The 9,810-nt window shown below is 31.6% G+C and overlaps 1 protein-coding gene across 1 annotated transcript; it reads left to right on the forward strand.

Annotated features, from left to right (window-relative positions):
* Positions 1-6,232: 6,232 nt before the first annotated feature.
* Positions 6,233-9,435, forward strand: LOC114183787 (vesicle transport protein GOT1). The gene is made up of 7 exons (XM_028070919.1): positions 6,233-6,413; positions 6,572-6,633; positions 6,754-6,845; positions 6,938-7,018; positions 8,061-8,158; positions 8,245-8,318; positions 9,014-9,435. Exons 2-7 carry the CDS (start codon positions 6,606-6,608, stop codon positions 9,019-9,021), a joined length of 381 nt encoding a protein of 126 aa, XP_027926720.1. The 5' UTR covers positions 6,233-6,413; positions 6,572-6,605; the 3' UTR covers positions 9,022-9,435.
* Positions 9,436-9,810: the final 375 nt, after the last annotated feature.

Raw genomic sequence — 9,810 nt, forward strand, 5'->3', positions numbered from 1 at the left:
GATCTCAGTTTTTTTTTTTTTGCCAAACCAAATTACTCAAAACATCCATTTTTGGATTTTGTAAAAATGGATTTTTTAGGTTTGATAATTTAAAATCTTCATTTGGGTCATAAAGTTTTTGTTTAAATATGGTGGAGATCACGAGTCATGACCAAATTTTAATCCCGTTATGTTTCTTACAAATGAAGAAAAATTAAACAAATAAACAAATCCGGAATAAGCATGTAATTAAAGGACAAATATCCACTTAGTATAGGGATAGGATATGATTTTTGTTATTGTGTAGTAAACATATACGTGTTCCATGCATGATGCATCTTTTGCTTATTATTTTCTTGCTTCGATAACAAATATACCATAAGAGAAAACTTATTTAGTACTCTATAGGGTCTCTTTGTCTTTTTGTTACATTATTCCTCGTGTTAGAATATAGCAGTAAATGATTGGAAACTTCAGCAAGCATTTGGTTAAGTAATTTTTCTATAGATAATTATTTTTTAAAAAGTTATAATTTTTTTACCTATTAAAACACGCAAGTGTATTCCACTTATATTAATTGATTACGATTAAGATAATTTTTATTCATGTGCACACAGTCATTGTATATTTTGGTATATAATCATTGAGTTGATCTTTTCGAAAAATTCCAATAAAACGACAAACACTTTATATGGCACGTGATTAGCGATCAACGTGGAGGAATGGTAGGGATGAACAGGGAAATCATAGAAAAAATGGGATTAGTTTTAGTATTTTAAGGGTTTGATACAAGTTTTAAAATCTGAGATCCGATAGCATTTTAAAATCTGAAAAAAAAAAAAAACGTTACACTAGCGAGAAGAGAATGAGCATACAACGGCTAGTTGAAGAATGAGCATTCAACCGCTGTTTAATTCATTTTTGTGTTTCTTCAAATGTGTGTGGTATCCATGTAGGGTGATTACGAATTAGATTTTTCAAAATTAAAATTTAATATTGATTTAATGAAATAGATTGAATTTAAATTTTTATGCATATATAGTTTTTTATTTTATGAAATTTCAATCAATTTAAATTTAACTTTATGTGGATTAAAATTGATTTGACTTAAATTAAATTCAATCTCATTTGATATAACTTAACAAATTCAACAAAAAAATGTTATAATATTGATTTGACTCATTTAAGATTTACAATAAACCTTACGTTTTAAATCAAGATTATGTTGTAGTATTAATTTGACTCGTTTTAATAAATACGAACCTAATTTGTGTTGGTTAACCTTGTATTTACTGGTTTTGGTCTCATATGGGTCTAATATAAGTGGACTTGATTTGAGTTTGATTAGACTCTATTTGTCATAAGTTTGATCTGAACTAGGCTCGATTCCATTAATCTAACATGAAGTCGATCCAACTCAGTTTGACATGGTTTTGACCTAGTATGAGCTTAATAGTCTCTCAAAATGAATTTGATTCGATTTGTCTGACATGATGTAGGCACAACCATTTTGACACAAAAACACAAATCCAACATGACTTGACCTAACCTAATCCAACTCAACTTAACACAACCTAACTGAACTTGTTTCCTTCCACCTGTGCCCAATTTAATTGGATCCGACTAAATAAGCCTAACCCGAGACACTTCTTACTCAATCCAACGTAATCCCTTTTCAGCTCAACCCATTTTGGAACCCACCAAACATTACTTAGTTTGGGTCTCACCAAACTCGCTCAAACATACCTCAATTTGGACTTATACCCATTTGACTTAATGCCCATGGTTAAGGTCAACAAAGACTATAATTGTCTCATCCCAACTTGGACTTATACCCATTTGACTTAATATGAACCTTATACCACTTAATCTAACATGGATTAGAGCTAAATCAAATCGATTTAAATCTTCTGAAACCCATTTCAACTTTGGTTCAACCTGTTTTGACTTCCATAAGAAGAAATATGGGAGATAAATTTGATATAAAATATTTGAAGCCTATAATCTAACAGAGGAATAAAAAGAGATAAATAACATATAAACACATGAATCATAAATTAAGATCTTAACGAAGAGTATACAATAACTTAATTAACTTAATTTCAGTAGATTAATTTAAACTTTCAAACATACATAATTCTAAATCCTTTCATTTGTTTCAAATTCAGATTTACAAACGTAGATTAATTTAAACATCACCATAGAGTCCAAGTAAAAGAAACAACAACAACATAACGATTTGACTAACATATTAAAAAAAAAACTTATATAGTAATGAATTTATTCAAAACCAAGAAATTTATAAAATACTGGAATCATAAATTGTATTCAAAGATAATTAATAAGTTTCCTCTTACGTTTTGCTTTAGCCTTACAAAGACTACATACTCTTACATTTACTTCAATCTTAAAAGCAAAAAAAAAAAAAAAAAAACTAATATAAATCCAACCACAAAAATCATAACAAAGGCAACTTCAATCCAAATACACTACTAAAACATTCTTTCTAAAAATCTATAGCAAAAAAGTTTTTAGAACATCCAATCTCAAACAAATGTAAGAAATACAAATACAAATTGCATTAATACCTTTTCTATGTATTGTTTATTTCCAAATTCACAAAAGTAGGTTAATACAAATACTATCACTAAAATTTTAGTAAAGACAATATTGAGATATTTTAAAAACAACAACAACAATAATAATAATAATAATAATAATAATAATAATAATAATAATAATAGTCATCGTATTTCAAAAGAATGTTAAAATAAAAAATTCTATTCAAAAAGAGTTTGTAAAGTTAACTCTTATATTTGCTTCACCTCAATCACAAAAACAAGTTAATATCAACACCATCACAAAATCTATTACTTGATGTATTTAAAGCATAATAAGAACAATTTATACTTATGTTTAAAATAGAGTGAGCATATAAACAATTCAAGAGAAAATATTGTCACAAAAGGGAAGGTAAACATACACAAAATTGTACCACATAAATCAAAGTTAATTTGTTGTAAATTGTATTTAAAAAAAAAAAGGACATTCTATTCGGCTGGTAAGCTTGTAGTTAAAAAACAAAGAGACGCAAAATGAAAAATAATGTGACAAAAATGAAGGTAAATGCACAAACCTTGTAACACAAATGACAATATTATTGAACATAAATTTAAAATAAAGTGAGCATACAAACACCTCAATGAAAACTATCGTCATTTAATTCAAAATGAGCATACTGAAGGCATAAGTGCACTTAACCATACTTAGACGGAAAGAACATTTGAAAAAAAAAAAAATTACAATGTAAGATAAAACAAAAATAAGCAAGAAATAAAACTCAACAATGATGAAAAACACATTTACTGAATAGAGTAAGTATAATTCAATTCTCTGTATAACTATTAAAAGAACTCCAATACACCTTCAACTCTAAAAGAACAAAATTTTTGTTATACACGTGTTATAATCACGAACTCTATTTAAATATAATGTGTTAATTTTTTTCCTTCTATTTAAGTGTTGAAAAGTTCCTCCAATCTTAATTATTTTGTAGTTTCAAAGTTCCTTTTCGACTTTAAAATAATTATTATTTTTTTGCCATAATTTATTTTAAATTAATAATAAAAAAGATATTCTTTCAAACTGGGGGAATTTAAGCAAACTAATGTATTAAACCAAAAGCAATAGAAATATTTTCAACCCTTATATGGAATAAATGAATTTCAATAATAATCAATATATATATATATATATATATATATATATATATATAAAGAATACTTTTTTTTACACATTTTATTATTTCAGTATTATCTTTAGTTATTATTTTAAAAATTAATCATACAATATTAAAATTAACCTGAAAAATATTTTTTAAATTAATTTAAAAAATAATTATTTTAAAATTGATAAGATAGATATCTATAACAATATATAAAGAGGATTTCCTCTTTTGTGTCCACATTTCAAAATACCAATTTTATCCTTTAAAATATAATTATTTATTAAATTTTGAAAATTGACCGTTATTTTTACAAACTTTTTTTCTATTTATCAATAATTATTCTCTCATATTTTCTTATATATTCCACTTTATTTTTAATAAATATAATTTTATTTTATATATTAACATAATAACATTATATTATCATCACCTATTATAATATAATATCACACATATTTAAAAAATGCGTACATACATGCGCGACAACGCCTGTATGTACGCTAGTAACAATAATAATTTTTTATTGAACATAATTTATTTCAATATTTTTTACAAAAAATATGTGCGTGTAGTTTTAACAAATTACTTAAATTGTTATAGATAAATCTAACTTTATTTTTCAACTAAAATAATCATTATGAATTTAATCATGTATTAAACTTTCATCTTATAAAAAATGTAAAAGTTAAAATAATAACTAAAAAATAAAATTGAAAAACTAAATAATATATTGAAGATTGTTTTCCGCTATTAATTGGGCCTTCATATGAGATTAGTTATAGGGGTGGGCAAAAAATCTAATTTTCGTGATCCAATCCACTTTTGCTCCAATCCAGTCCATTTATGATCCATTTTATTAAAAATCCACTCCATTTAAAATCCATTTAATGGATCTGGATTTCAATCTAATCTACATTTTATATATTTTATGGATTGGATATCTATTTTATAAATAAAGATTTTTATATATGGATAATCCAAAACATCCAATCCAAATTTTTAATTTAAATTTTTAGTTGGGTTAGACTAAAGATTGAGATAGACTAGGCTAAATTCAGATTAGGACGAGCCTTGCTCGACGATCTATATGGATCGGGCAGGCCTAACGACCATAAGAGGTTGGTCGAGCCTAAAGATATGAACGGGCTAGGCGGGCCCGACAAACTAAACGAGTCGATCGGGCCCAACAATCCATAAAATTTGAGTGAGTCCGATGACCCGAACGGGCCAGGCAACCCCATTGACTCGACGAGCCAAGTGGGCCCAACGACCCGAACGGGCCAAACGGGCCCGAAGACCCGAACGGGCCAAGTGGGCTCGAAGACCCGAACGGGTTAGGCAGGTTCGAAGATTCGAACGAGCCAGGCAGGTTCGAAGATCCGAACGGGCCAAGCGGGCTCGAAGACCCGAATGGGCCAGGCGAGCCCGATGACCCCAATGGGTCAAGCGGGCTCAAAGAACCGAACGGGTCAGGCGGGCACGAACACTCGAATGGGTCAAGCGGGCCCGATGACCCGTTAATGTCGTTGGGCCCGTTGATGTCGTCGTGCCTGTTCTTGTCATCGGCCTCATCCAGGTCATCCGACTCGTTCATGTTGTCGAGCCCATGTAGGTCGTCAGGCCTGTCCAGGTCGTCAGGCATGTCCTTGTCGTCTGGGTCGTCGGGCCCGTCTAGGTCGTTCGAGTCATCGGATCCCGGACGGATTGTCGATCCCGTTCAGGTTGTTGGGCACGTTTGAGTCGTCGGGCCCGTCCGGTTCGTAAGGCCCGTCTAAGTCGTCTGAACTATTTGGGTCGTCGTGCTTATCTGGATCTATTTTAAAAAATAATATATTTTTCATGTTGAAGATGAAAGCCCATGGGTTGGCCTTGACCCACATGGCTTTTGTAGGGTTTTTGGCCTTGTGGACTTCTTTGATGGTGGCTTTTTTTTAATGTGGGCTTTTTTGGCCCTAGCCCACATTGGTCAGGGCTAAGCCCTGTGGGCTGGGCCAAATTGACACCTCTATGGGTCGGCTTGACGACTCAAACAGGTTGTGCCTGACAACCTGTACGATCTGAGTCATGTTGGCCTTAATGACACAAGTTTTAAAAAATTCAATTTAAATTTCTTTTATAAAAAATAGATTCTGGATTTTAAACTTGATCCAAATATTTCGATTGGATTTAAATCTTAATCCAAATATTTGGATCTGGATTTTAAAAAATCCAAACAACTTTTGCTAAAAATATGGATTTGGGTCGAAAATATAATCCAATTATTTGGATCTAGAATGGATGTGGATTGGATCATTAAAAATCCAATCCATGCCCACCCCTAATTAATTATAAAAAAAAACGGATCCGAACCCAAAAGCAAAGGGATCGTCGGCGCACCTTCTTTCACCACTTTCCCATTAGCATATTACCGTTTTATTACCGTTCTTATATTACCGTTAGGAGTATCAGGAATTTACCGTTATGATAATTTAATCTCACCCGTCCATTTTTTTTTGCTTTCTATATATACCGCATTGGGTTACCATTCCATTTTCAAAATAATCTTCATTTCAAAATGCTGGGCTTAGTAGAGTGTATTTCGGCTTGAACACACAGCCCAAAATTTTGAAGCCCATGTATTTCCCCTCCCTCTCTCCCTCTCTCAATCTCGATTCTCATAAGGCAACAACGTTCTTTTTTCTGCGTCAACTCATGTATTGATATAGAGGTGAATTTTTACTGTTTTTCTTTTTTTTTTTTTCTCTCTAATTCTTGAAGTTATTTCTTACATATCTAGTCTTAAAAGTTATCCCTAGAAATCAGGGTTAGGGTGAGTGTATCTTAATTCATGATCTGATTACTTTCCTTTTTTTTTTTTTTGTGAAGGTTTGTTCATCTGGTGTTGCTTTTCTAATCAATTATGGCTTACGAGTTAACTGAGATAAAGAGTAAGAAGCATTGCAATGCACGTTCTGTGTATAATTTATTGTATTTCAAGTGTCGGAACACGACACGACTCATACTGCGTGTGTTTTTGTTTGACAATGGAATTTTTCATGATCTCGCAGAGGCTGGTATAGGACTAATTGGTTTCGGCATTTTCTTCACATTTCTTGGCGTAGTTCTCTTCTTTGACCGTGGTTTGCTTGCTCTGGGAAATGTGAGACTTACTTTTACAATCTAAATTTCCTTCGAATAGAGACGTTCGTATTTCCCTAATTTTTGTTTTGGAATCTATTTTTGTGGAATCAGATATTTTTCTTGACAGGGATAGCCATTTTGCTTGGCTGGCGTTCTACTTGGACACTTTTCACTAATAGAGCGAACTATAAGGCATTTTTCTATCCATTTCTCTCATTTGTACAGTATTAGAATGTCACTCACATGTTACACAGTTGTTTTTAGTGTTATGCACAAGGGACATAGCTGCTTCTTGGCTTTTCAGCTCTTTGTTTTAGATCAAAGAGCATATTTATTTGTCATTCCTAAACTTGAAATTTAATTGTTAATCTGCTAAACGAGATATATTACCTCGCCTATCATATAAGTGTGAAAGTTTAGCAGTGAAAGTTTAGCAGTGATAGTTTGGTATTAATAGTAACGAATAGTTGCATATATTCATTGTACAAGAAGGTCTTCAGTTGTTACCCTTATTTGTCTTTCACAAATACATTTATCTGTTTGATAGTTGATACCCAAGTAAAATTTCTGTACAAAGTCTGCATAAATTTCTCCCCCAACCATTCTTGTTTCCAAACAATATTTGTGTATTGCACAATGGAAGAATACTGTTGTCCAATTCAAAATCATGTTCAGAACTTCTTTTCCTGCACCACAAGAAAATGCGTGTGCTAATTGAGATTTATGAAATAACTCATTTATTTTTGCCGCACTGTATCCTTGAAAGTTTCCACTTTTTCTGATGCCTTAAGGATTGAGGGCCTGTTCACAGTTGATTTGCAACATATTGTTTTGTCTTCTGTTTGTGGACAATGATAGTCTGGAACAAAAGAATGGAATTTTTCTCCAGTTAGTTCCTGCTTGTCCACTTGCCTGTCAGAGATTGTTTCCCAGTTCCAGTTGTCTTCAGAAACCAATGTAATTCTTACTAAAATCACGATTCTGTTAGGTTTGGTCAGTATCTGTTCTAATTCAATACTAACACGATGAATTAAAGAACTATTTTCTTTGGACTTCCCGCAACTCTTTCTGTGATGAAACATTAGGCCCAACATATGCTTTTGAATAGATGCTTGTCTGATGTAACTCATTTAGTTCTGTAGTAATTTTCTCCACCTTGATGTGAAATTTCCAGATTCTCTATAAAAAAAATTAGAATAGGAATAACTGGTTTGCTTTGCCTTTTTTTTTTCAGGGTACTGCATCATTTCTTTTGGGTCTATTTTTCATTTTTGTGAGGTGGCCAATAGTTGGTATAATACTTCAAATATACGGTTGTTTTTTTCTCTTCAGGTTAGTACATGACATTGACATCCTTCTTGAACTTTACATGATTTCAAAGCTTATTCTACACGTAACATTGATGCTTTTGGTTGCAGTGGTTTCTGGTCTTCTATCAAAGTGTTCCTCTATCACATCCCTGTTGTTGGATGGATTATACAGTTTATATCTCGTAAGTTTCCCTTTGAAAATTCATTATCAAGATTCCATGGTAGTATTAATATATTTGTCAGCAAAATAGTTAATTTGATTAAATACAGATATTATAACTTTATGAGGGCTTCTAACTACTAATTCAAATGAAGATATGATGGTATTGGTCCTCTAAGCGTGTCTATCAGTTCACAATCTATATATATATATATATATATATATATATATATATATATATATATATATATATATATATATATATATATATATATATAGCTGATGTTAAAATTTGGAATAGTGGACATCCTATTGCGTTAAAGGGCCGTAGCATTTTTGGTATGGCCTGAATGATTGTGGTGTTCATAATTTTTTTCGGCCCTAATTGCCAGTCTCGTATTGGCTACCCGCAAGGGTTGACTCATGATGAGCAAGACTGTGACAAGGGGACAATGACAAGTACCACATATGGGGAAACCCCTTAAAAACAAATATCAACAGTCTAGTAATTCTAAAATCAAAATGCATATTGATGTATGATGGCCAATAATATATTAAAAATATAAGGATTTGCATTTAATCAAATTTGAAATAACTGATATTCTTGCTCTGGGACTTTTTAAGTACATATTTTACCTCTTGTCTATATGGCATGAATGAGTTTGCTACAAACATTGATTTTGTTAGTGCTTAATATCTGTTTCTACTGTGTTGCAGCTCCTTGATTGTCACATGGCGACATGATTGATTAGCTTAGTGAGATGTAAGCAGCATGTAATTTATGTAAAAAAGTCGTACTTGGTAAGGATATTTTGTTGATTCAAGGATCATGGTGCCCTTAGATTTTGTTTTAACTTTCAATGTAAACAAGAGGCAAGCTAGTTATCCTCTAAGTTCTACTACCATGAAGGCTCGTTACTGATGTCGGACCGAACATAGGAAGATTGTTAATGTTAGGCCAAAGGCCGAAGTGCAGGATTAACCAATGTGAATAACCATTTTTATACTAGGATAATCACCGTAGAGTGAAAAATCCCAGTAAACGACCATGCTTTTAGCATGGTAATTCTGAACTGAATTTAACCTAAATCAGATATGTGCTTCTAAATTTTAGCAAAATTTGATATTATCTTTTGACCTATTAAGTGTTGATGTTATGTATAGATTAACATTGCAAATTATTTTCGCCCAATGCAATAGCCCACGTATGGTTTTCTTAAAAGTAATTTTAATAGAAAGATTCTGTTTAAAAACTTTTTTTGACAACTTTTAATTTACATAATACAAAGTAAAAAATGAAATAGGCTTTAAGTTTGAAAGTTTTGTAAGTTAATTTGTCTACCACTCTAGGTCAAGAATGAAGTACACACTCACAGATGATTGTGGTTAACATTTATCTAAAGGGGAAAAAAATAATTGCATAATTATTTTGAAATAGTATAGAATTTGCTCCAGAAGCATCTTGACATGGTTGTTTGGAATATACGTTGGCCCACGAATGAAGGAAGATTTGG

The sequence above is a fragment of the Vigna unguiculata genome, chromosome 5 (genome assembly GCF_004118075.2).
Source record: "Vigna unguiculata cultivar IT97K-499-35 chromosome 5, ASM411807v1, whole genome shotgun sequence".
NCBI lineage: Eukaryota > Viridiplantae > Streptophyta > Magnoliopsida > Fabales > Fabaceae > Vigna > Vigna unguiculata.